General features: G+C 40.1%; 1 protein-coding gene across 8 annotated transcripts in view; it reads right to left on the bottom strand.

The window, feature by feature from the left end:
* Window positions 1–27,592, bottom strand: part of SYNJ1 (synaptojanin 1) — a 91,278-nt gene that overhangs the window by 48,540 nt on the left and 15,146 nt on the right. For all 8 annotated transcript variants that reach the window (XM_088835785.1, XM_088835790.1, XM_088835782.1 and 5 more), the window contains exons 3-10: window positions 17,289–17,375; window positions 15,532–15,799; window positions 11,933–12,158; window positions 11,119–11,202; window positions 5,859–5,920; window positions 4,200–4,296; window positions 2,262–2,431; window positions 1,460–1,541 (exon numbers count right to left, since the gene is read on the bottom strand). In XM_088835785.1, coding sequence (XP_088691911.1) covers window positions 1,460–1,541; window positions 2,262–2,431; window positions 4,200–4,296; window positions 5,859–5,920; window positions 11,119–11,202; window positions 11,933–12,158; window positions 15,532–15,799; window positions 17,289–17,375 — 1,076 coding nt within the window. The remainder of the gene's footprint in view (window positions 1–1,459; window positions 1,542–2,261; window positions 2,432–4,199; window positions 4,297–5,858; window positions 5,921–11,118; window positions 11,203–11,932; window positions 12,159–15,531; window positions 15,800–17,288; window positions 17,376–27,592) is intronic.

Below are 27,592 nucleotides of genomic sequence, written 5' to 3'. Positions count from 1 at the left end.
GTTTCACAAGCTTACTCTAACTAAATGTCTTTAGCCACTTGAGAACACAAACCCAAGACATCTCATAAAACTCAATCCCAATAATCAAATGCCTGCTTTCACTTTTCTTCTTTGTCATATTTTCTAAATTATAATGATAATCCTCAACAACAGATTTCAAAAAAGACAAAGCAGTAAAATTTAGTTACATGAAAAATACATTTTTCTAGTAGGAAATTTATACACAGTACTCTCCTTTTGAGATTGAATGAATCTCAGCTGCAGAGTAAACAATTAACCAATATTCTAGCCAAATTTAAGATCATTTGCTAGAGGAAATAAGAACCTTTTACTTTCTATTCCTGTTTTTACAGTATTGGAGAACTATGCTAAGTTCCTACGGAACTAAATGAAGACCCACCATAGTCTTATGACCCTGACAGCTGCATAAGAGTCAAGACTGAGAAATCTAAGCATTGCTACAGTTTGTCACATAGTTGAGATTATGCCTAAATTAGACTGAGTTTGATAGGTAAGAACTAAAGAAAAAATTTTAAACAAAGAGTGTGTTAGAGAAGTTGGCTCTCATTCACTTTTATTCTAACAATGACATTTTTCAACTGATCCTGGTTTTGGTAGCAATTTTTTTTAAAATGCTATGTAAACTGTACTGGTTTAGATTGTTAAAAATATAATTCTATAGGGTTGTACATGTGAAAATAGATCCTCCTTAATTCCAAAAGGACGTTTAAAAAGATAATACCAAGGATTTCCCTGGTGGCTCACTGTTAGAGAATCCACCTGCCAATGCAGGAAGCACGGGTTCAATCCCTGGTCTGGGAGGAGCCCACATGCTGCGGAGCAACTAAGCTGGTGGGCCACAACTATTGAGCCTGTGCTCTAGAGCCCAGGAGCCGCGACTGCTAATGCCCGAGCACACTGGAACCCGTATTCCACAACAAGAGGCCACTGCAATGAGAAGCCCAGCACCACAAGAGGAGAGTGGCCCCTGCCTGCCACAACTAGAAAAAAAGCCCATGCAGCAGTGAAAACACAGCACAGCCAAAAATAGATAAATAAAATTATTTTTTAAAAAAATGACAATACTGAGAATAATATATATATATTATTATATAAATATAAATATATAAATCAAATATATATATATATATATATATTTGATTATCCAAAAGACAGGCAAGCGAGACGACTACTAAAAGAGTATAAATAGTAGGCTTTTTTTTTTTGAGGCAAAGTTAACGAACAATAAAAGGAAACAGAAGCTATCTAAAGAAAGTGTTTAGAACAGATAAAGGAAACATTTACATGAAAAGGAACATTACTTGAAAAAAAAAACTAGAAGAGAAGTAAAACTTTCTCATTTTGTGAAAAATAATTAATGACAAACATAAATATCACAAAAGCACTGAAAAAGGAATTTGATGTTAAGTTCCATACACATATTTTTTTTTTTTTTTACCTCTAAACCAAGGAATGCCTGCACACTATTTGTTCTGTCAAGACAATCCAAGCAGTTTGTTCGAACTGTACCACTCTGGCACCTGAAACAAATTCAGTGAAACTAAATGGGCAGTTTAAAACAAAAATAACAAAAGCTAAAACAAACTGAGAAAATTAAGCTGATTAAAATGTAGCATCTACTTTCTCCCCACTTCAATTCTCTAGTATAATTCTCAAACACACAAAAGAGATAAAAGAATTTTACAATGATCATCCATATACCCACCGACCAGATTCTACAAGCTAACATTTTGCCGTCCACTCTTTATTATGTATTTCTCCAGTCAACCACATCCACTTATTTTTAACGAGGCCAGTAGTCAGGAGCTAAACACACATTCAGATTTATAACCACACAGTTCTACAGCAGGACAATAACCAATGTCTTTTATTTGCATTAAGTAATCTTTACTGAGGCCAAGAAATATTATGACATTAATTTTACAAGAGAAACGGAATGGCCAGCATGAGATTTGAAGCTAGATTAATTCGAGCTCTACTACCTGACGTGGGGAATATGATAGCTTTCAGCCCCCCACTTCCTCCAGTGTGAAAGGATAACAGTAGAACCCATCCCTACAGTTGTTATTAATAATTGTAAAGACTAAGTGCTCTACCTGACCCACACATAGCACGTGCCCAAAATGTAAGCTACTATTAGAAAGGAAGAACAACAAGCTTAAAATCAATTATAATAAAGAAATTAAATAACATTACAGAAAAGTTCCAATTTAAAGAAAGGAAAAACAGAGAAGTCAAACCTTTGAACTTCACTTCCATCAAAATGAAAAATTCCATAATCCAGAAACTTCTGGACTTGAGGTTTAAGAACACTATGTAATTTTTCTGCCTTTCCTCCTTTAACCATTTGATGATAGTCAAAATTCACCATCTGGACATCAGCAGCATGTTCAGAAGCTTTCAGATGACTCTGAAAATAAAAAGAAAATATTCATTTAATTCTTCTTTGGTTTTTTTTTTTGGCTGCAAATCGCAGATCCGGCAGGCAGGATCCCCTATCCTCAATCAGGGATCAAACCCATGCCCCTTGCAGTGAAACTGCAGATTTTTAACCACTCACTGGACCGCCAAGGAAAGTGAAAGTGTTAGTCACTTAGTTGTGTCTGACTCTTTGTGGCCCCATGGACTGTAGCCCGCCAGGCTTCCCTGTCTATGGAATTCTCCAGGCAAGAATACTGAAATGGGTAGTCAATTCCCTTCTTCAGGGTAACTTTCCGACCAGGGATTGAACCAGGTCTCCTGCACTGCAGGTGAACTCTTTACCATCTGAGCCACCATGAAAATATTCATTTAAATGTTAACCAAATGTGATTGTATCAACACAATGTTATAAATGGAACCTTTATTTTAAATGAAAATCTAAGCAGGTCCTTGAAATCTTACTAATTTCACAAAGCTTTCTTTCATTGCCACTGGCAGTAAAATGAAAAATTACTTCTAATACCTTATAGCATCCTTTTCCTAAAACCTCCTATACTATTCCAGAGAGATTAGTTAGGTTTTACATAATTAGTATCAGGGAACTTAAAATTCTCATTTGGTTTAGAAAATGAAAAATTATTTCCAACAACCAGCATTTCATTTTTTACTATAAAAATATAATGACTGTTTATATCTATTACAGAATCTCAAAACAAAGTAATTAATTTCTAAGGAAAAGCTCATCAAAATTTGAATTCATTTTTATACCTTCATTCAATATATACAAATGTTTTAAAAGCTTACAATAAAAAGTCACTCTCTAAAGTATAACTTGTTTATTAATGATATTCAAACAAAATAGCCAAATAATTAATCCTGGACTTCATTAGCTTAAACATGAGAAAATGTTTTCTAGCCATTTTAAGGTTATAATCTTATATAATTTATATCAATTCATTATTGATCCAATAAACATTTATGAAAAATATGTTCTCTTTAGAAGTCAGACATTTCTTTAGGTTCTTACTTGTGGGAAATTCTCAAATTTTCTTTCATTGGTACAAGAAGTCCTGTGTGTATACAAATGCTTTATTCACAATTTCATAGATTTAAAACAGTGACTATAGTTTGTAGGAACTAGGCAAAGCAAAGAACAGATGAAGGGGAAAACTTCCTGGTATCTTTCTGCCAGTGACTGATGAACATTTTTTAGGAGGAGGGTATTCTTCTGCTTCTCTACTACATAAATAAGCAGATTAGAAAACAGGGTCAGTGCCTTGAAAGCTTTCTATAATCCCAATTTCAGCAAGATTACCCTAAATTGTTGCCTAACTGCCTTCATTGGAAGGACTGATGCTGAAGATGAAACTCCAATACTCTGGCCACCTCATGTGAAGAGTTGACTCACTGGAAAAAGACTCTGATGCTGGGAGGGATTGGGGGCGGGAGGAGAAGGGGACGACAGAGAATGAGATGGCTGGATGGCATCACCGACTCAATGGACATGAGTTTGAGTGAACTCCGGGAGTTGGTGATGGACAGGGAGGCCTGGCGTGATGTGATTCATGGGGTCGCAAAGAGTCGGACACAACTGAGCGACTGAACTGAACTGAACTGCCTTCAAAGAACTAATGATTCCAACAAGTACTCAATCTTCTTCCAAGAAGAACTTATTCCTGGAAGAATTTGACTATTATTTTTAAAATACCATTCTAGGTGTCCATGGGCCAGAACAGAAGGTAAAAATGATCACTTACCTGGAAAGCCTTACTTAGCATATGTTCACCTTCCTTAGATCCAAGCAGATTTACTATTATTTGTTTACCATACAAATTCTTAAGTGTCCTAAAATGCCTGTTAAAGGTAGAGAGGAAGTAAGCATATGTCAAGTGATAAGTCAAAAACTTTCTCAATAAACAGGAACCCACTTTTAACCAGGACGTACACGGCAGTATTTTAAACTCATAGGATTGGCAAAACTATATACAAATCCATTTCACGTGGAATCAAAACTCTGAATTTGTGAAAAGTGAGTTAATGCAATTTTCTGACTTATCATCTATTTGCCATCACTTCATGGCAAATAAGATGGGAAAACAATGGAAACAGTGACAGACTTTATTTTGGGGGGCTCCAAAATCACTGCAGAGGTGACTGCAGCCATGAAATTAAAAGATGCTTACTCCTCGGAAGAAAATTTATGACCAACCTAGACAGTATACTAAAAAGCAGAGACATTACTTTGCCAGCAAAGGTCCGTCTAGTCAAAGCTTTGGTTTTTCCATTAGTCTCTTGAGAGTCCCTTGGACTGCAAAGAGATCCAATCAGTCCATCCTAAAGGAGATCAGTCCTGAATATTCATTGGAAGAACTGATGCTGAAGCTGAAACTCCCAATACTTTGGCCACCTGATGTGAAGAACTGACTCATTGGAAAAGACCCTGATGCAGGGAATGATTGAAGGTGGGAGGAGAAGGGGACGAGAGGATGAGATGGTTGGATGGCATCACCAACTCCATGGACATGAGTTTGAGTAAGCTCCGGGAGTTGGTGATGGACACGGAGGCCTGGTGTGCTGGAGGCCATGCAGTCGCAAAGAGTCGGACACGACTGAGCTATTGAACTGCACTGAACTGATGCTAGAGCTTTCAGAGTCATCTGGCCCCCTCTCCACCCTGAGGCTAATGCTGGGTGGACATGGAAACCAGGAGCCATGCAGCTAGGTTGGCAAGGCAGTGAGGGCCAAGAGCACTGGGCTGCACCTCACATGTAAGGACACTGCCTGCTCCGCATGGATTCAGAGCTCCTAAACAGCCCCAGTCTTAAGATAAACAGTCCCCACACAGGATCCTTTAATTTCTCCAGCTTGCAATCAGTCGAGAGGCTAGAGAGCAATGTCATCCACAGGAAATATAACCTAAGTCACAGATATAATCTAAAATTTTCCAGAAGGCAAATTAAAAAGGTAAAAGTCAAAAGGTAAAATTAATTTACATAATTTTATTTAATCCAATACAACTATCATTTCTACATGTAATTGATATATAAAACAAATATTGGCATTTTGCATTTTTTTTGCACTAAGTCTAAAAATCCAGTACCTACTATATACCTACAATATATCTCAATCGGGACTAGTCAATTTCAAATGCCCAAGAGCTAGCTACACGTGGCTAATAGCCACCATATTGGATAACACACCCATCAGAGGTAGTTTTAAGCCCAAGATGTCAAGACCCACACACTTACTGCCACCACTCCTAGAATTCATAAGAGTGTCACTGTCTTCCACTTAAATCAGAGTCAAGAAGAAATTTTACTTAAGAGTCCAAAAGCTGAAATGAAGCAGTAAATACAACTAATCTCAATGCTTAGCAACATCAAAACTCACAGCAATATATAAGTCATCAGTCTTACCTGTCAAAAGCGGGTGCATTGGCTTCAAATCCCCTTGACATACGAACACGATGTGATCCCACCTAAGACAAGAAAAATATGCTTACTCGTACCAAAAGCCAACATGCAGACAAAAGAAATAGCATTGTTTACTCTATGTAATAATTCATTTGCTAAGCACACAGTAGTTAGCTGAGTAATTGTCATTCGTGATATTCTCTTAAAAAAAAAAGTTCTAGGGGTTTCTCCTTTTTATCTTTTAAAACACAATCTCATTAAAAAAAAAAAAAAAACTTTAGAAGTTAGAGCATTATGCAACACTGGTAACCTGACAGGAATGTTTACTTCTGTAAGATGTTTTTAAGAGTGCTTTCATGTACATTACCTTAAGGTCTAAATATGTGCCCTTTGTAAGTCCACAGACACTGTCACTTGTGCAACAAAGAACCAACCCAGCCCACTGAAGAAACCTGCCCCCTTAGAGCAACATCATTCATTCCAAAAAAAGATTCCCATGACAATACAGGCCTCCTGACCAAAACATCTACTCTTTCAAACTGCCCACAAGTGCAATGTCTACATTTTTTTTTTCTCTGTTATGCTAAATACCCTATTCACTCCACTCTGACCCAAAGATCCCACAGGTTAAAAATAACCATTCCTGGAAAAAGACTTTCCAACTCAATTTCTCAGGCACACAACCAGAACAACAGCATATTTTGAAATTTGGGTTATAAGAATTAAACAAGATGGAAAATAACTACCTACTGTATGTTGCTACAGTTTTTCTTTTCTCATATAGGAAAAGTGGGAGAGAGATGAGGCGGAATCAAGAGATATAAAAGATGCCAAAAAGAAAAACAACAGTGAAACCAGATTATTTCCCTGAGTTTCACTTGTAAATATTTCCCTGAGACTGTGGGCCCAAGGTTCCCAGGAATTCATCCTGGCTAACCTGTGAATAGCATGACTTTAAAGGTGGCATAGAGAAGTGCAAAATCGGTCATGCAGTTGGACAAATAAAACCAGAAAATAAGCTCTAAATGCTCATCCATGTCCCAAACTGAATTAACAGTATTATCATTCATTCAGCATTCCCTCTCCTGTCAAGATGACTGAATGACTGTCCTGAGAAATCAGTGGACTCTCTTTAGAGCGTTTCCTTCTTAGTTAGAAACTGATTAGCCAAATGTCACATCTTTATTTCATTTCTAGTACACAATAGACTGTATAAAATCTTAAGCTTTGAAAGATGTGTGCTCCAAGACACATTTGGCGCTTTAGGCGGCAGAAACGTCAGATGAGGTTCATACTGTTTCTTTGGAGTCATCTCAGACAGTTGCCCTCTAACTCTCTAAAACTCCAAGACTTCACATTTTGTTTATTCATTAGCATTCATTTTGCACTAGTACTCTTAACTGTAAGAAGGTGAAAAAAAATACAAGCTTTCTCATTTTTTTGGTAATGGCTGTAGTTGTTCCCTATCACCTGCTCCCCAACACATATACAAAACTAGCTACAATTCATAACTCTTACAGCAATATGTTGGTTAGACGAGACTAGGTTTTGCTACTTAATGTTAAAGAAAAACTTCTGTAAGAGTTATGAAAATGTAATAAAATTTTCCATTTACCCAATTTTTTTAAAAAGTTGCATCGAAGATATTTTTAGAAGCCATTTCATGGGTGGTGAAAGTGAAAGTGTTAGTCACTCAGTCATATCCCAACTCTTTGCGACCCCAAGGACTGCAGCCCACCAGGCTCCTCTGTCCACGGAATTCTCCAGGCAAAAATACTAGAGTGGTATGGAACATTATCTTCTAGCTATATTACTGCTTTGTGTTCAAGTATTTCTGTAACTTGAATTCAACCAAAAGTTCAGTGTGCCATACAATGCAGGGCATAAATCTCATGATGCTTACCATCTTTTATGACTAATACAAGCAATTAATAGCAATAATATAGTATCAAAGGAACACTATGCATTATAAATGCTAAATGACTTCAAAGAAAGGAAATCATAAATAAAATTAATGAGTTGCCAGTAATTAAAATGTCACTCTTATCTGTGTAGCACCTTATGACAACTCTTACTATGCCTCCAGCTAACTGATACTGGTATTTGCCTTTTCCATAAAAGTCTCCCCAAACAGACTGCAAGCTCTCTCTGAGGCATCACTATAGAAACTGAATTTCTCATAGGATACAAGATTATCTACCCGAATGTGTACAGAATGATACACATGAGATGAACTCAAGGATTTCATGAAGAGATCAGTATGAAGGAGTGACTAGAATCCACTCCATGAAATCTGAGTCGGCTACTGAGGAACATCAAACCTTCATTCTGGGAGCAGAGGATTCCTATTAGAAAATAGCTCGGCATGAAGTCTGACAGACAGAGGAAGCCAGAACATGAAGAAATGGGTACCTAGATCTGATAAGCATAACAGAGCAAAAGTGGAAAGGGGCTTCCCTAGTGGCTCAGATGGTAAAGAATCTGCCTGCAATGCAGGAGACCTGGGTTTGATCCCTGGGTCAGGAAGATTCCCTGAAGAAGGGCATGGCAACCCACTCTAGTATTCTTGACTGGGGAATCCCATGGACAGCGGAGCCCAGCGGGCTATAGTCCATGCGGTCGCAGAGTCGGATGACGTCTGAGCAACTAACACTTTCACTTCACTGTTCATTAAGAACTGCCAGAAAGATGGGAGGAGACCAGTTAGAAATCTGTAAGAATCTTTCAGGCAAGAAAAAACTATGAAGACCTTAACCAAGATCACAAAAGTGGGAATGAAAAGAAAAGTCCAAGACCTCAGACAGCACTGGGATTAAGCTTCACAGGGCTGCCTTGGTTGGCTCAGGGTTGGCCGCTGGAGCAGGCGGTCTGCAAAAGCAGCTGAGCAGGATCCACTACCACCAGGCTCTCTAATCTGAGTGGTGGGGTACTTGGTTGAAATGCAGATTCCTTGGCCCTACTCCAACAAATTCCACTTCAGTTGATGGGAAGTTGAGGCCATGAATCTGCATTTTAAAATCACTTTCAAAGATTCCTTTAAAATATCTCAAGAACCTGAGAAGAATGTATCATGGAGGGAAAGAGGCAGAACAAGACAACTGCCAAGGAAGGACTCTGTGACCACCGAAGTGAAACTGCTCACTAATGACTAACTTGAAAGAGCCCTGAAAATAAATTCCAGCTCTAAGAACACTCAGGACACCCAACAAGTGCTCTAAGTAAAAAATGAACATAGGGCCTTGGTATTTTTATTTTAAAAAGTATCTATTATTTTCATTCCTCTATTAACTGCTCTTGTAGAGTGGTGGGGAAAATGATAAAGATACTCATGAAACTAATCCATCTCTGGTCAAAGAAAGGTTGGCTTTAAAAATCACTAAGCTAAATAACTGGGAACCACTGACCCAACCCTCGACCCAACCCAAGATGACAGGCCAGCTCAGTGATGATTTGGCAGAATTGTTGGACTGTCTTGCGGTCTCAAAAATTACTATCTCTATCAAGAAAGGCACAATTTTCAAGTCTACAATTGTCAGCCCATAATCAAATGACATTATCCAGCCAGATTATCTGTGTGGACAGGCCACAGAACAAAGAATGAAGTCGAAAGGAAGTCCCAGCCAAGGAGGATCCCTCCATGTAACTACTCAGGACCCAACATTACTGAATAATCAAACACTAATTCTGAACTTCTTAAGAAAATAACACAGAAAGCAGCAAAACAGAGGACCTATAAACAGACTAGAAGAATCTCTTACACTAGCCTGTCTCTAAATCAAAAGCATTTACCTCCCATTAAAGCAGGGTTTTAGAAATTTCTTAGAGCAAATATTCCAAACACCCTTCTCTGGTCACAAAGACAGAAATGGGGTAGGGTAACATATTCTTTCCTAAGGGAGACCCAGGAAGAAATATATCTATTTAAGTTACACCAAAATGCCAAAGATGAAACCCACATGACTCAAACTGGTGTTGACAAGAACTCAAGAATTTTAGCAAAGCAGCACCAGTGTCAATCCTTGTTAATTCTTAGCCTGACTTGAATAAACTCCCTTATTGAAAAGATCCAAGTGGTGTGCAATTTTTCTCCACAATAACCATCCTAGAATGTAAGAGAGACCCAGCTGTGAACTAAATGAAAGTAAATGAAGGCAAAATTTTCTTTTTCCTGTACATTTTTCTCAACAGTATAGATTGAGGCACAGAATTTACTAGGCAGTATATATCAGAAACCCAAAATGAATGTAACTTATACTTTAGGGACTAAACATGTCTGAATAAAAATAGAATGCAAAATCACACTAGTATGGGCAATCCAATATTATGAACTAACGTGAAAAAAACATCTTACGTTTTAAAGATTAGACATTTACTGAACAAAAGGAAAGTTTGGGGGGAAAAGATCAGAAAGCAAAACAGAGAACAATGTTCAAGATGACAAGTCATTATAAACTGCAAAGTAAAATTTCATTAGCAGATATGTTCCTCTTTTTTTTTATTTTGGCCACACTGCATGGCTTGCAGAATCTTAGTTCCCCTACCAGGGATCTAACCTGGGCCCTCAGGAGTGAAAGTATGGAGTCCTAACCACTGACTGCCAGGGAATTCCTAGATATAATCTTAATAACAACAAATGTGCTCAGACACTCAGTTGTGTCCGACCCTTTGCGAATGCATGGACTGGGATTCTCCCCACAAGAATACTGGAGTGGGGTGCCATTTCAACTAACCCTTACCTAGTTCTGGCCGGTGAGAACTAGGTAAGGGTTGTAAGAAACTAAGAAGTAGGAACTACTAATATTATCATGCTACAGATAAGAAAACTGACACAAAGGGGTTAAACCACTTGCCTGAGATCACACAGCTAGCAGTATTAAGGATTCAAATTGAGAGCCTTAGTTTCAGAAGCTTTGTTTTAACTACTACATTTTTCTGCCTACAGACGCTAAATTGTTATATACGGAGATAGTAAATACAGAAACACTTTGAAAATCAATGTGCCATGAAAACATTGAAATTTTAATATGAAATACAGGAGCTGAACTCCTATGGATATTTGAAAGAACACTCAAGGAAAGAATAACTAGGACGATTCCAGGAGTTGTATACAATTTCTGTATACAATTTATTTATAAACCCAGGTAACATTATTAGACTTAGTAACAAAATTATCCGAGGAACTAATAAGCTAACCTGAAAGTTTAAAGACATATGCAAAGTTCTGAAGAGAAAAAGAAAGAAAACTAAACGTCAAAACACACACCTGCAATCCTGGTTGCTCCCAGAACAACGGGACAGACCCCCGGATTTGTATGAAGGAGGAAACAGAGTCATCTAAGTACACAACCTGCAGAGAAGAATAGCGGGTAAACACTTCCACACAGCAGTTACCTCCACATCAGAAGACAAGCTACCAACAGCTCTATCTCTCGACCAATCTCTCATAAACAAGTTATCCTAACAAAATAGTCAAAACAGCCATAAATAAGCTGGATTTTTTTCAACTAGTGATAGTTCTTCTATAAACATTAACCAAGAAAATAGTGAAAATATAAGCATAAGCATTACAACTTTAAAAAAAGGAATTCCTTTTGAATTCATTTAGTTGTTTTTCTTTTGCTTTTTCTAATTTTTAAAAACTAATCTGAAGACTTAAACTGGATTAAGGGCAAGGCCTGAATTTACAATTACACAGTTACAAAGCCAAAAATAATGTAACTTCTCGTTTCAGATGGTCCTCAACCTACCTGTAAGAGTTGAGTTTGACTTAATTTCATCAAAACCCACTTTTCTTAAGTTGTCTAGCTCTGTAACTGAAGACTTTCAATTCAATACTAAAACACAGGGCACTGATGATGTCATGTTGATTAGTAACAAACTGTTACTTACTTGAAGAGCCATACCTAAATAAGCTTGTTTTTGAGGATCCTTTCTTAAGGCTCACAAGTAGCCGAGAGCAACCATAAAATGACATTACACATGTCAAAATGAGTTCTGAATTAAATAAAAATCTGCTTTGCAATTGTTCTTTGTGACATCCTCTAACACATGAATTAAGCACGATAAACACTATATACCTGTTCTGTTTCTACAAAATTGGCAACGTGACCATCATCATTTGTTCCCCGGACGTTAAACCTGGTCCCAGCTCGTTCACGGCTTAGTCTGGAAATGAGGCAAGCCTTTGCCTGTTTATGAGCAGCATAAATTGTTCTGATTTCTACTCCCCCACACATGAGGCGTAATAACCAGTCGTCACAATTCACACCGTAGTGCTTGAGATGCAAGTGCAAAGACTGATTCCTAACAGAAAAAGAAAGAACTGCATTAGCATGATGAGCACTCCCCAACACACTGCAGTCTTCTTGCCTGGAAAATTCCATGACACAGGAGCCTGATGGGCTGCAGTCCGTGGGGTCGCAGAGTTGGATGTGACTGAGTGACAAGCACGTACATGCAGCACCCTGCACAGCACAGCGAGGCTCTAAGACGCGCCCCTGGGACGTCAGGGGCGCCAGGGGAGATCAGCTCGCTTACGTCACTGTGCCGAGAGCTGGGGGACAGGCCTAGACAGGGAGACCCCCGGACATGGGATCGGTAGGCCACGCAAAAGCAGCACACGTTCCACGTTTTTAGAATTTGGGCCCCACTTGTTATGTCTTTCTTCATAATGTATTTACCACTTGTTCCAAAAAGCATTTCCACACACAACTCCAGGGATATATATATATGTATAAGGATTTTCTTAAAGCTTGACTTTTATAAGGCTCCATTTTAATTAAATGTAAATAGTTACATGAGCTAGCAGTTACCATATTAATGGCTGTCTAGGGTTTTCCCTTGCTCCAAATACTTCTATACTCTAGGTAACAGAGACGCCTGCTTTCCAATCTTTTTCAGGGCAGAGTTCTGTTTAAATGAACACACAGAAACCTGATGATCAGAACACAGATTAAAAGTAGAGTTGTCATGGCTTGGGGGCTGGGGGCCTGCCACACTGGCCATCTTCACATCCCGCTGCCTGCCTCAGGGGCTCTGCTGGACCCACTGCTGTTGCTAAGTCGCTTCAGTCATGTCCGACTCTGTAAGACTCCACAGACGGCAGCCCACCAGGCTCCCCTGTCCCTGGGATTCTCCAGGCAAAAACACTGGAGTGGGTTGCCATTTCCTTCTCCAATGCATGAAAGTGAAAGGTGAAAGTGAAGTTGCTCAGTCATGTCCGACTCTTAGCGACCCCATGGACTGCGGCCTACCAGGCTCCTCCATCCACGGGATTTTCCAGGCAAGAGTACTGGAGTGGGGTGCCATTGCCTTCTCCAAAGGAAGGCTGGAACCACAGGCCTCCAAAACTCCTCACCAAACCACCACCAAGTAAAATACGCTGTTGTGCAGAAAAACTTCCTCTCTGGGACTTGCAGATAATAAAGGCACCTTACAAAAGGGAAGTTGAAGCTTGGTTCTCTGAGTTTTCAAACTACCAGTTTAAGAGGAAATCTTAAGTGCTTTGCACTATCTGGTCTCAGAAGTATAAAAACAACGTGACACAATTTTCTTGAAGGCTTAGAGTTGTTAAGAATTTACATCAATGCTGTTGGAGCGGTCTCCCCAGTCCCTACTACTTCATCCTACACTGCAGGGGACAGCAAACAGGTGGTGGCCACCTGCAGCCCTGATAAACCAGAGATAACCCCAGCCTCTCTTATCCATTCAAGAAAACATACTGGAAAGTGACTTACTCCTGGGATAACATTAAATCCGATGAATATTACTAATTTAAAAACGTGACTTCAGCTTCCACACTTTACTTATTATCTACCTTGATCTGATCTGGCAAAGCTCAAACTGGCTGTGACCCAGTTCGTCCAGACACCACAGCTGAGGCCCAGATCATAGCAGAGGCAGGACAGACTGACTGCCCCCCATTTAAATAGCAGTGGGAGCCGTGCATTTGTTCAGATAGAATTTCTCCCTCTGCTGTCAGTTTTCATTTTGCTTCAAAGTCAACGCCTTGCTGTTTTAATTCTATTTAAGTTTACACTTGACTCTCAATTGGCAGCAGCCTCAAATCCCCAACGGAGTAAAACTACCCGGGCTTTTGGGATAGGTGTTTGCCACTCTCTGGCTACAGAACTTACTTGGCTGTATCTTGGGAAATATTTCTACAAAGCTGCAAGGGTTTGCATAATGAATTCTAAAAGCTTTCCTTTTTCTATGCAAAGTGAAGCTCCAGACTCTAATCCTTAGCAAACCTTTAAAGACTATAAAGTGAGCAAAACTCACCTTTGGCATTTTAGCCTCCTCTTTGCTCAGCCTGTTTCCTGCTCATAAACCTCCTCAATCTGTTATCTAAATTGGCCCCTACCTTTACCCGTAACTGAATGAAAAGATAAAAGAATTATTCCCATGGATTAAACTTCATGATATTCTTAACTGCTGGCCATTTAGCCAATGCATCTGCACCTGACTGACTTCTGATTACGGCAGGGAAACTTTTCTCTCTCAATAAAGAAATGTGGGGTTAGAAAGAGAAGAGAGAAGAACGATAAGGATAGCTGCTCTAAGACCAACTGCAATGCCATCACCTTCTTCAGAAACATCAATGTCTCTTCCATCAGAGAAGTGCAGGGTCGACATGAGCAGATGGACTGCCGACTTGTCTCTCCTATGTCCTCCCTTCCCCACCGCCATCCTCTTGCCCTCTTGGCTCCCCCATGCCACTCTGGGCCAAGACACTTCTATGGGAGCTACAAGCTACCAAGTTATTGCTCTAAATGTAGTTTCCAGTCCTAGTGTTGCTGACTTTGAGCCCTCTGACCCCCAAGGCCTTCTCCAGGAGGATTCAGGCAGATAGTGAAAGTGGGAGAGAGAGAAAGTAAACAGTGGGGAACCTCCCGAGTCTGAATTACTGAGGGAAGCTGTGGGCACAGTCCTGGGCTTTGGCCTTATAACATAAGTAAACAACTGAAATACAATTTGTCCATTGTGTTAAGGAAAAAAGTCATCAGCGATGCTGACTGTGGACAAGAGAACTGGAAGACAAGACTGTGGACAAGACTATACTGGAAATCTGGTCTGTTCCAATAAAGCAATACCAATTATAGTCATGTGGGTCCTGCTGCCCCATTAATGCATACTTACAATACAGTACCTTCATGCATAATCCTGAAATATGTCACAGTTACCTACTTAAGTCTCATTTTATTACAGTACTAAACTTGATCCCCAGCATACTACTTCCTTGTAGTCGGTTGCTCTTGAATCAAAATCATCTACGTATAACCTTCCAATTAAAAACAGTAAGGGAATGTAGGCTTAGAAAGGCAAATGTTGCCAGAGATGAGATCTCAGACTAAGGACCGTACATATGAATAACACGATTCTATTATGATCAATTCCTTCCTGATTTAAAAATAAGTATTCTAAATATGTCTGAAATGGAAGGTCCGTCTAGATCAGGAAGAGTAAATGGGTTTCGTATCACAGGACTACTTTAATAAAATGATGGCAGATATCTGCTATGCTCCACTGAGGATCCCGCAACAGTAAAGAGTGCTGTGCTCAACTGGCTGTGCCCACCGTTGCCAGCTCCAGAAATAACTGCTATGCCTTCCATGTTCCAGCTCACCCAGCGGCTGCACTGCATGTGATCACAAGGGGAAACGTAATACAAACTCACCAGAAAAATCTATTGTCAGTTGTGTGTTCTTGCAAGCTACGGTGGGCATTAAGACTCAGATCCAAACTGACTCCGGATGCAGACCATGCAAAATAAAAGTTTCCTGAGTTTAAAACTTTTCGCACTTCCGAAATGCGATCCTCGTCCGAAGAATCAACTCGCAGTGATATAAATTCAGTGGAAGTAACTCGGAAAACTTCAGATTCTTGAATTTTTCCAACGGACATACATCCAGTGACTAGGACCAGATAATGTAACATAATATCACCTGCAAAAACCAAAGACTTAATGGGATGGGAAGTCCCAATATTCTACAAGCTATTCAAAATTTCTTCCAACTTTCTCCTTGTGTCTCTGTCTTTTAAAATCTGACAGTGTGGTTATTTTAAACTTATCACAGACACATTTAAGTTCACAACTAGATTTTGGCAGAAGTTGGGGAAAAAATTCCTTGTTTAAATACATTTAGTATGATGAAGCATTTAAATATTAACAGAATAATCTTACATTTATGAAATTATTCCTCTACTTAATCTAAAAGTATGTGAAATATATCAAATTTTTAAAATGTAGGTGTTATCTTTCCTACTTTTCCTTTATGATTGTAAGAAGTTCAGACAAGACAATGAATTGAGAGTTCTTCATAAACAGTAAGGCTGAAAAAATGGCATTTAAATGTGAACTGCTGCTGCTGTTGCTGCTATGTGAAGAAAAAGTCTTTGGCAACAATTTATAAAGTGATTTGGCTGACAAAAACTTTCATAGCGATTTTTTTCATCTAATTTTGACAAAAATCCTCTGCAGTGAGTATGAAGGTAGAATTCAGCAGTGGTATACTTTGAGCATGTGGGGGCTTGACATAGGCAGAAGTGCCCTGCATCTTGGCTTCTCCACTACTTATTATATCAACCAACTTCCAGGTGGCACAGTGGTAAAGAATCTGCTTGCTAATGCAGGAGATGCAAAAAAATCAGGTTTGATCCCTGAGTCGGGAAGATCCCCTGGAGTGACTGAGCACGCATGCACACACAGTGCTTTACGTGTGACAGAGTCATAACAAATGGCATATCTCCATTTGACAAGACCAGTGCTCCTCAAAGTAAGATCCATGAACCAGTTCAGTTACCAGTTCAGTGAGACCAGGTGCTTGCTACAGAACAGAAAACTGCATCACTAAGTTCACTATTTGGTTTAGTTGACTTCATTTTTTTCTCCACAGTACGACTTTATCAATGAAGGAAGCCATGTGTTGATTTGCATGACGGCGCCAGCTTCTTTTCTCATCCAGACCACTAACAAAGCAGTTCATGGAGTGTAACCTGTCACACTGCTATAGAACTGGTCACAACAAATGCTACTTTGCAGCCCATGGTGACACTGAATGGCAGACAGCCTCAAGCCGAGATGTTTTGAGTATAAAACAGATGTCTTTTCCACCACAAACCAGGGGAAACTGTGTGGTTCTAAGACATCTTTCCTTAAATGCAATGAAGCAAAAAAAAAAAGGGCAATGCCCTTATTTTTCTCTTCTAACAATGATACTGATCTCTTAAAGTGTTCAGACAGGATGCTGTCTCTGGAATTTAAAATCATGAGAGCATGAGCATGTAGCATGGCTTTTCAGGTAACAATCATCTCAAGGTTAAGATGCTTCTATACTCACAGATCAAATAGAGTCTATGAAATAGTCTCTATCAAAACTTCAAAATTACAAAAACAGAAATGAAAAAATAGATTGAATTATATTGAATACTTACCCAGATTTAATCGTAAAACACCTAAAAGTCCATAGGCATCTAGAACTTTGGAGTATGTACCCTTGATTGCCTCTTTTTCTGCTGATGCTACAAAAAAAGAAAAAGCTTTAGTATAAGAAAAAGGACCTGAAACATCAGATTCGCTTTATCTATAAAGCCAGAGTTTCAACCAAAAATCTAAAGTCTGAATCTAAGTCTGCATAAAATCTTTTCTCGAACCAGTAACGTTAATAGTTTTTCCCAAAGAAGTAACAAGTTATTCCAGCAGCCATCTACTCATGAATCGATCCTCGCCTAATATCTTGAAGTACTACCTTTAATAATATTCTTCTTTTGGAGGCCGCTTTTGAATTTTCTTCTCTGTCCCCCTGATCTGTTTAGCTAATCTTAATACCAGGAACACACTGTGTCCTGATACCCCTACAGGACAACACCCAACCCCTTAACAAGGAATCTTCCAGAATATAGCCTCAACACACCCTTTCTGCTTCAGTCTTCACTATTCTCCTTCCCTTCCCACCCCATGCACCTCATGCCCCAATCACATTAAATTCTCACTGTTGCCCAAATATGGTTTCTACATCTCTGGGCCTTTGCACAGTGATCTGGCTTTCTGCCTGCAAGGCTTGACCCAACTTTTGCCTCTTGCCAAAACTGAATTCACCTTAGAAAAACACAGACACAAAGTCACTTTGTGAAAACCTTTATTTCTCTAAGCACAAGTCTTTCACAGAGCTCCCTCTTCATGTTGCCAAAACATTTAAAATATATTCATCACTTGTCTTTCTCATTAGCCAACCTGTTCCCTGAAGGTGGAACACTATCTTATTCATTCTTTATCACTGACACTTATAACAGAGCTTGACACACGGAAGACTGCTAACGCTTAAATTATGAAAGTTAATGGTAATGCTTGACCCCAAGAGTCAAGCCAGAGACAGGAAATCGTCAGTCTGGCCTTCGCCTGGATTTATTTCTTCTGCTATGAAGTTAATGTCATCCGCTAAAGAATACAACCTACAGAACAATTTCCCTAAGACAGGTTGTGATGGTCACTCTATTGAGAAAAAACAAAAACAAATCCTGAAGCTTTAAAGGAAAATATTCCGAGTTCTTAGCAAACACACTTATTGAAAACTGGACACAGAACCAAAGAAACATAAACCACAGCTAGTACCTCAGTGTACGGTTACAAATATGACCTTCTAAGGCCTACAAATCTGGAAAGACAGGAGCCTCTTTCTCGTTCCATCCTTTCCTTTCCAGTTCTTTCCTTCTTCGCTGCCCTCCCTAATCCACAGCCTACCCCACAGCCCCCAGCTCACCGCTCAGATGACTGGCTCACTCCTTCAGTTCAGTTCAGTCGCGTCCGACTCTCTGCGACCCCATGAATCGCAGCACGCCAGGCCTCCCTGTCCATCACCAACTCCCGGAGTTCACTCAAACTCATGTCAATAGAGTCGGTGATGCCATCCAGCCATCTCATTCTCTGTCGTCCCTGTCTCCTCCCACCCCCAATCCCTCCCAGCATCAGACTCTTTTCCAGTGAGTCAACTCGTCGCATGAGGTTTCAGCTTTAGCATCAGTCCTTCCAATGAACACCCAGGACTGATCTCCTTTAGAATGGACTGGCTGGATCTCCTTGCAGGCTCACTCCTTATTTACCTCTTATCTCTTGCACTTTTCCTTTTTCTCATTTCTCGAAGGTTTGCACATGAAATACAGCATATTACAAAGTCTAATAAATATTCTAATAAATTACATTCTGATACAGATTCACAGTATTGAGTATGTTTTGACAATACACATGTGTTCCACCTTACAAACGCTTGTAAGCAGATTCTTACAGTCTTCTCTGTTGATCTCTATTGCCAACAAAATGTACAGTCTCAGTCTACTGCTTTGCCTAACATCCCATAGTATTCTGCATTAAAGCTCCTTCCTTTGTCTTGAAGCTCGTCTCCAGGGTTCTCCAGACAGTTCATCTTCCCTGCCTGCCTCACGTCTTTTCAGACCATCGACTCTTAGACTTCTTCCTGGTTACCCCACTTCTGCTGTCGCATGAGCTGTGCTTTGCTAGTTGGCAGCAGAGGCTAAGACTGAATGGTGGTCCAGTGGCTAAGCTCCCAATGCAGGGGCCAGTGTTCGATTCCTGGTCAGAGAACTAGATCCTACGTGGGACAACCAAAAGTTCATGTGACGTAACTAAAGATCTGGAATGCTGCAACTAAGACCCCATGAAGCCAAATAAATAAATAAATATTAAAAAAAGACTGAGTCAATCACTCAGTTACCTGATGATGTCACAGTCCTTTAGTATGCTCTTTACTGGGGTGGGCCTTTATCTTTATCAAACCACCTGTATGAAGTTAGGGAGTGAGGACGATTTCACCAAGCCATTAAAGTTACAGAGATGTGAATTTCATTCTTCATTCCTAGAGTTCCTATCATTATTCTTTGTTACACTATGTATTTATAGAACAGTTACTCCTAACGTTCAATGACAAGGAACAGACTTAGAAAAATCACAACACAAATTTTAATTTTAAAGTAATATAGGAACCCCTTCTCCCACATCTTGCCTTGTTACAAGTATGAAATGTACAAAAGCAAACCTTAGAGAGGCCTGTTATTTCTCTGATGATAGAAGGCATGGTTTCCAGGGCAAATACTATTCTAGAGTTTACACGTTATATGCATTTCAAACACTACCACTAGTAGAGTAATACAGAAATTACCAAGATATATCTATCAGTTTTAGCACCAACCATTTAGGTTCAAATACCAGTAATAAGGATTAAAAAGAAAATGTTTTTAGTGTTAAGTCATCACTTTTCCTCTGGAGAAGGAAATGTCACCCACTTCAGTATTTTTGCCTGGAAAGTCCCAAGGACACAGGAGCCTGGTGGGATACAGTTCATGGGGTCACAAAGAGTCGGACACGCCTAAGCAACTAAGCATACACCTTCCCTTAGAAAAGACAAAGTCATTCCATAACTTAAATTACCATGCAACAAAATCTTCTCTCATCTAATAATGCATAATAATTACCTTTCCAATAACTGCTCCAAATATATCAATCTACCATGTTTTTCAGGCCCAATGAAGACCCATCTATTAGACTGTCACCTGATTGAAACATGTGAACAAATGTCAAAATGTTTAGTTATTTGTGCTTTTGTAGTCTATTCTGAGACTCAGGGAACAGGACACACACACAAACATACACAATTTAAATTAAAGTGTATATTCTTAACTAAAATAATGCTAAAGGAAAGAAAAACAATTCAAAGAATAGACAAAAGATGCCATTTTCCCTGCCAGGAATTTTTTGGTTTCTTCTCAAAATATTAAATCAAATTTTAAATTAGAGTGACAAATATTTGACAGGAGGGAACAGGCTTAGGGAGGTTACTAATTTACTACCCTGGCTATACTTCAACAGAGTCAGAGAAGGCAGCTTCATGAGGGAAGGGGCTTTGTCTAGTCCACTGGCCTGTCCCCAGTGAGCTAGCTCAGTGCCTGGCACCCAGGAGGAGTTCAGTAATTTATGTTCAGTGAACTGGTAAAGGGGATTTCAGAACCATATGAATATTTACCTCTAGATCCTTCCAATTTTATAAAAGAAAACCTAGTGTTTCCTTCTTAAATATCTTTACTCTAAAGAAGAGTAGATGATTACCTGTTGTTTCATTTATGCTTCAAAGGTTTGGGGTAGAATGGAAGGAGGTCCTTCGCAGGCTGTGAGTCCAAGGAGAGTAAGAAGGTGTCCCTGCTCATTGAGTAAAGCCACAGGTGGGGGAAGAAAGACTCCATTTGAGGGGAGGGGCAGTGGGCAGGAGGTGATGAAGTCTGAGCACAGTGAAGAGGGTGGTGTCCACCCAGGGATGGTGGGAATGGCCTGCGACGGAATGCTGGAGCTTGAGAGAGTAGAGAGGGCATAGTGCGTTGGACCGAGGCTCCAGGCAGGGTGCTGGAGCCCCAGTGGGTCAAGGAAGCCACCCATGGGGTGGAGGAGGCTGTAGTGGCAACAGGAGAGTGGTTGGTTATACACAGGGGGACAATCAAGAACCACGGAGCAGGTTTCTCACTGTCGGAGAAGGTCAGTGCAAACACAGAGAGAAAACCAGAAAGGACACTGTGGCGCTGATCGGAACTGGAGTCACCACTGTGAACTTAGTTTTCTAGACAGACAGACACACACGGACAGACATGGGTGGGCATAATTATACTCTCACATACATAGACCCATTTGTGCTCAGTCGTGTCCGACTCTTTGTGACCCATGAACTATAGCCCACCAGGCTCCGCTGTCCATGGGATTTTCTGCTAAGAATACTGGAGTGGGTTGACATTTCCTCCTCCAGGTGATCTTCTAGGGATCGAATCCTCACTTCCTTTGTCTCCTGCCCTGCAGGCGGATTATTCACCACTGAGCCAGGGGGAGACCCTTGCATATACATACACGCTTACAGAGTTTCCTTCACTCTATCAATTGACAGGACCTGTGATCAGCAATACTCAGTAACAGACAACACAGCCAGCACCCAGATCTTGCTTTCTAGTACATACTCCACTAAAAGGAACTAGGACTCTGTGGAGAAATGGCTGATTCCAGGAGAACGGCAGAGACAAGACGAGGCTAGAACAAATTTTTGTGCCAGAAAGTAAAGGGGTGTTCAAAGAACAATGAAGGCACGTCACAAAAATACAGAAGCCAGCCTAAAGGGGCTTCTTCTACTGGCGAAATCTGGGACAATTTGAGCATCAAGACAAGTTTTAAGAGTAACAGATTATAAATCCCTGAATAAACCCATAAACTTAAAGTTTGAAGAGCAATGGGATCATACACAGTCTCAAAGTACCTCACCTTCAAACACTTTTTAATTATAAAGGAAAAAAGAGATGGCCAGCAACGCCTGGCAGATACCACATCAACACAAGTTATCAAAGTGAACACCGACAGTAAATGGGACAAGTCAACACTGTGTCAGCTGACAGGATACAGTGAAAAGCACACTGCTCTGTAATATTCCTGCCAACACCTCATGACTCTGAACAGGAAGAACCATCAGACAAATTCTGAGTGAGGGACATTTCTCCCAAACAACTGGCCTTCGTCTTCAAAAGCCATAGCACTTTGCAGTCATAAATATTAAAGACTGGGAAACTTCTCCACATCTAAGGATACTAGAGACATGATAACTAAATATAACATATACAGTTCAACTGGATCTTTTTGCTATGAAAGATATTGTTTAGACAACTGATGAACTAAAATAGAATCTGAGGATTAGACGGCAGGTACCAATGTTCTTTTTTTGACGGTTATCTGGTAGTTGTGCAGGAGAATGTCTTTCTAGGAAATATTATAATATAGCATTTAGGGGAAACAGATAAACCCTTACCTCATATTAGCAACTTAGTAGTCTCAAATAGTTCAGAAAAAAACAAGTTCTTTTGTGCTGAACTTCAACTTTTCCATACATGTAGCACTACTTTTTTAAAAATTTTAATGTAGCCAGCAAAAATAACTGTTAGAAATACATGTGCATATTCCTAAATTAAGAAGTCTGTATCTCTAAATGGCATTAAGATAATTACTTATAATACCATTTTATTTCCTTCCCATATGTGTATTTTTTTAACTGAGGGGAAAAAAAGATTCCCTTATTTTATGAAACTCCATGAAATACTGAGAAATACATAATTAGGAGGGACCTGATTAAATTATTGTTCCCTTTCTCTGATAATTTAATTTCTAGAAAACAATTTGAGAATGTCTACTATAAAGAGATCACTTAAAATAGGAAAGTCATAACGCTTTAAAATAACCTTTAGATAAAATGCAGCATTTGTCACGACTTGACTCAGTCCATCCCCATTTTTCTTGTCCCCTTAACACTCTCCCCTCGCGTCCCAGCTTCAGCCAAAACCAGTCCTGTGCTCGCCTCCTACAGAGCTCTCCTACAGGCTCCGTGTTCTTTCCCCACTCTCCTCTCTCCCTGTTCACAGCATTCTTTCCACCCTGAACACTCGTGAGTCACTGATCTACCTGGCTGTGCTGGGATCTACCTAGCTGTGCTGGGCCCTGGTTGCTGCGAAGGCTTCCCTCTGGTCGGGGCGAGTGAGGCTGCTCTGCAGTTGCGATGCTCAGGCTTCCACTGAGGTGGCTTCTCTTGCTGGGGAGTGCAGGCTCTAGGCGCATGGGCTCAGTAGCTGCGACCCGCAGGTTCCAAAGCACAGGCTCAGCAGACCTGGTGCACAGGCTTAGCTGCTTCTCAGCATGTGGGATCTTCCCAGATGGGGGCTCAAAACTGGTCTCCTGCACTGGCAGGCAGAGTCTTTACCACTGAGCCACCAGGGAAGCCCATCACCTTTCAATACCTAAACAAAAATGCTGCTTTCTTCCTAAAGATTTCCCTGCATACTCTGGCTGAAAGGAAATCTCTTGTTTACTAATAGCAATAGAAACTAGGTCTTACTTATTTATATCTCAACTCGATACCCACCTAACCCAGAGGCTCTGAATACTGCAGCGGTTGATCAGATTTTCATTTAACAGAAAAAAAAATAAATTGAGAGGAACATTTCCTCTGAACTATCTGAGGCACTGTTTCCTGGGCTGTGGTCCTCATTTTGAACCAAATAAAACTCGCAAAAAAAAAAAAAGAGGTTTGGGCATAAAAGGGAATGGCTTGTTAGTTTTTAAATAATATGCAAAGAAGATAAAACATTAGATCTTACCACTGATATCATTTGAAAACCTTCATTATTGAAGTTTAACAATTCCTCATAGTAAAGTGTGGAAATTTTCAGAAGTGATGTCTGTGGTAAGGGGTGAAGTAGAGGTGGGGAAGATGGGCATCGTTAGATGACTGCAAACCAGGATTTACATTGTGGAGCACATAAAATGGCCCTGGAAGCGGAGAGCTCAGAGGAAACAAAGTGAAAGGAGGAGCAGAAGGCAAAGTCCAGGAAACATGGCGATACGGGAGTTCAGGCTGCTCATTCTCCAGTAAGTGCTGTCTTGCTAATGACAAGGTTCTCCACTGTGCTTTCCATGAGGGAAACAGACTGCTTTTTGTGAGAGAGGTGTTTTTCCCTCCCCTTTCCTGTTCATGTTGTTGCTGTTAAACAAATGAAATGCTAGGAAAGTCAAGCCTTCCTTTTTACAAGGGACTGGTTTCTAACCACCAGTAGGTATGAATGAATGGCCAAGAAGCCCATTGTTTTCCGAGTCCCTTTTGAGCCAATCAGGATCTTGAGCAGTTCAGCTGAAGGAAGAAGGCCCCACCTCTTCAGCTCACACATTAAGCACGGAAGGCAAGTCAGAGCCTTCAGAAGAAGTTACTGCTATGACACCTCAACAGTATGTAACTCCATTCTTATTTTCCTTATTTTAAAAGGAAAAACTTGGGACTTCCCTGGTGGTCCAGTGGTTAAGACTCTGTGTTTCCAATGCAGTGGGGCATAGGTTCAACCTCGGGTCAGGAAACTAAGATTCCACAAGGCACGTGGCCATAAATAAATAAATTTTTTTTTTTTTAAAAAAAGGCAAAACTTTTCTTCTCATGTTTGAAACTATCTTTCATTCATGCTTTAAATCTTAGTCTTCACTCTAAATACAAATGTGCATGTCCAGAGAACACAGAGCTACCTTCAGTGGGAGAGGGTGAAGGTGGGATGATTGGGGAGAATGGCATTGTAGCACGTATATTATCATATGTGAAATGAATCACCAGTCCAGGTTCGACGCATGATACAGGATGCTTGGGGCTGGTGTACGGAGATGACCTGGAGGGAGGATATGGGGAAGAGGGAGGTGGGAGAGGGGTTCAAGAAAGGGAACACATGTACACCCGGGGTGGATTCGTGTCAATGTATGGCAAAACCAACCAATATATCAATGTAAGGTAATTTGCCTCCAATAAAATAAATTTTAAAAAAATAAAAATAAAAAAAAAAGAGGAAAACAAAAAGAAAACTAGGAGTTTTTATATGAAAAAATAAATAAATAAATATAATCTCATATCATTAGGATTGATTATCTGAAGGCCCTAGGATTCTACTCCTACTGAATATATGAACAGGAATTAGGCCACAGAAAAGAATTTAAAGCAAAATAAAATATGTGCTATAAACACGTACTCTCCAAAAAATATTTAAGGATGAAATATATTGCTAATATTCTGTCATAAATCTTTTGCTTATTTCTCACAGATAAAATAGCCCTTTTTATGCTGATGGGGCTTCCCAGGTGACTCAGTGGTTGTGGCCTAGTAGTTGTGGCACATGGGCTTAGCTGTCCCACAGCATGTGGGATCTTCCAGGACCGGGGATGGAACTTGTGTCCCCTGCACTGGCAGGCGAATTCTTTACCACTGAGCCACCAGGGGAGCCCCTTGTCAAAGTTATAGTTGGAAGATCATAAGCTTGCCTTCACCTACAATCGGAGATGTAGTTAAGAAGTATTTAAAACTACCAAAGCCATGAGCTAGTGATATCCTACAACTTGAGTCATTATTTTAGCTCTGAGGGTGTTTCAGTTTTTGAATTGAACAAATTAATGTCTGAAGGTAGGCCTAATCTACATTTCTTATTTAAGCTACAGGAAAGTAATGAAAATAGAAGCTATAACCCTATATATAGCTTTATGGACTCTTTGATCTCTTTATAGACTACAGAAAACACTCAGTGTATAAATGCATCAATTGTCTCTATCAAAATGTAACCTACCAATTGTTCTCTATCACAATATTCAACACTTTTTCTGTTCGACTGGCTTACTTTTATGGTACTATGTCATATGACATGACTGGCATTACTCAGCATTGCTGGTGTTATACCTCTCTTTTCAAATGAGAATTTATGGCAAATAACGAAACATAATATCAGGTACACAGAAAAACAAATACTGTATACTAACACATATATATGGAATCTAGAAAGACAGTCCTGATGAACCTATTTGCAAAGCAGCAATGGAGACACAGACATTGAGAACAGACTTATGGACGCAGCTGTGGGGAGGAAGGAGAGGTTGAGATGTACGGTGAGAGTAACATGGAACATATATTACCATATGCAAAACAGAGAGCCAATGGGAATTTGAAACTGGGGCTCAGTAACAACCTAGAAGGGTGGCAGGGGAGGGAGGTGGGAGGGATGCTCAGGTGGGAGGTGACATGGGTAAACCTACGGCTGATTCAGGCTAATGTTTGGTAGAGACCAACACAATACTGTAAAGCAATTATCTTTCAACTAAAAACAAATAACAAAAAAAGATCAGGTACAGAAATTCAGATGAAAACAATCATATACCTACTTCTTGACTTCCATGAGTTATGAGTCTAAATAGAGGCTTAATAAACAGGATAATTGTGACATGGTGGTCACACCTGCCTTGCTAACTCCACCATCTTGAACGCAAAGAAGCAAAATTAGATCTTATTATCTAAGATCATCAGATAATTTAAAATGTCATTTCTTGAACCTACAAGGACTTCCTTTTTCCTCTTGCGGGGATGGCATCTAGAGGCATTCAGGGTAGTGCAGTGTCTGACATACCATCGTAGGCTGTCCTACAATACAGCCTCTAACAAAACCAGGGGCTTCCCTGGTGGCTCAGAGGTTAAAGTGTCTGCCTCCAATGCGAGAGACCCGGGTTCGATCCCTGGGTCGGGAAGATCCCCTGGAGAAGGAAACGGTAACCCACTCCAGTATTCTTGCCTGGAGAATCCCATGGACAGAGAAGCCTGGTAGGCTACAGTCCACGGGGTCGCAAAGAGTCGGACACAACTGAGCGACAGAACGGAACGGAACAAAACCAGGCTGTCCCAAACCCCTGGTAATAGAACTGTTTACCTTTTTACCAAGAAGGTTGGGAAAGCACCAAAATCTGCATGTGGTGTGTGCCCAGGCTGACTTAGAGGTGTTTGTGCTGTGAGACCTAAAGTTTTCATGAGATTGTCTAAAACTAAGAAACACGCCAGCCAAACCTATGGTGGTTCCATGTGTGCTAACTGTGTCCGCGATAGGATCCAGCGTGCTTTCCTTGCTGAGGAGCAGAAGAGCATTGTGACAGTGCTGACAGGACAAGCACAGAGCCAGAAATCTACATAAAAAATGAAGCATGTTTGAGCAATTAAAAAAAAATGTCATTTCTTTAAAAACTTACATGGTATTTTTGAAGATTAAATTTAAATGTAGATTCCCCTAACTTCTGATGAATTACAATACTTCAAGCTAAATAATTACACTACTCATTGAAGATCTTGCCATCCAAGGTGATCATTCTGCCG

The sequence above is a fragment of the Moschus berezovskii genome, chromosome 1, assembly GCF_049115385.1.
Source record: "Moschus berezovskii isolate FMDL1 chromosome 1, NW_MosBer_1.0, whole genome shotgun sequence".
NCBI lineage: Eukaryota > Metazoa > Chordata > Mammalia > Artiodactyla > Moschidae > Moschus > Moschus berezovskii.
Note: the sequence above shows the minus strand (reverse complement) of the source record. Positions and strands in the feature narration are given on the sequence as shown.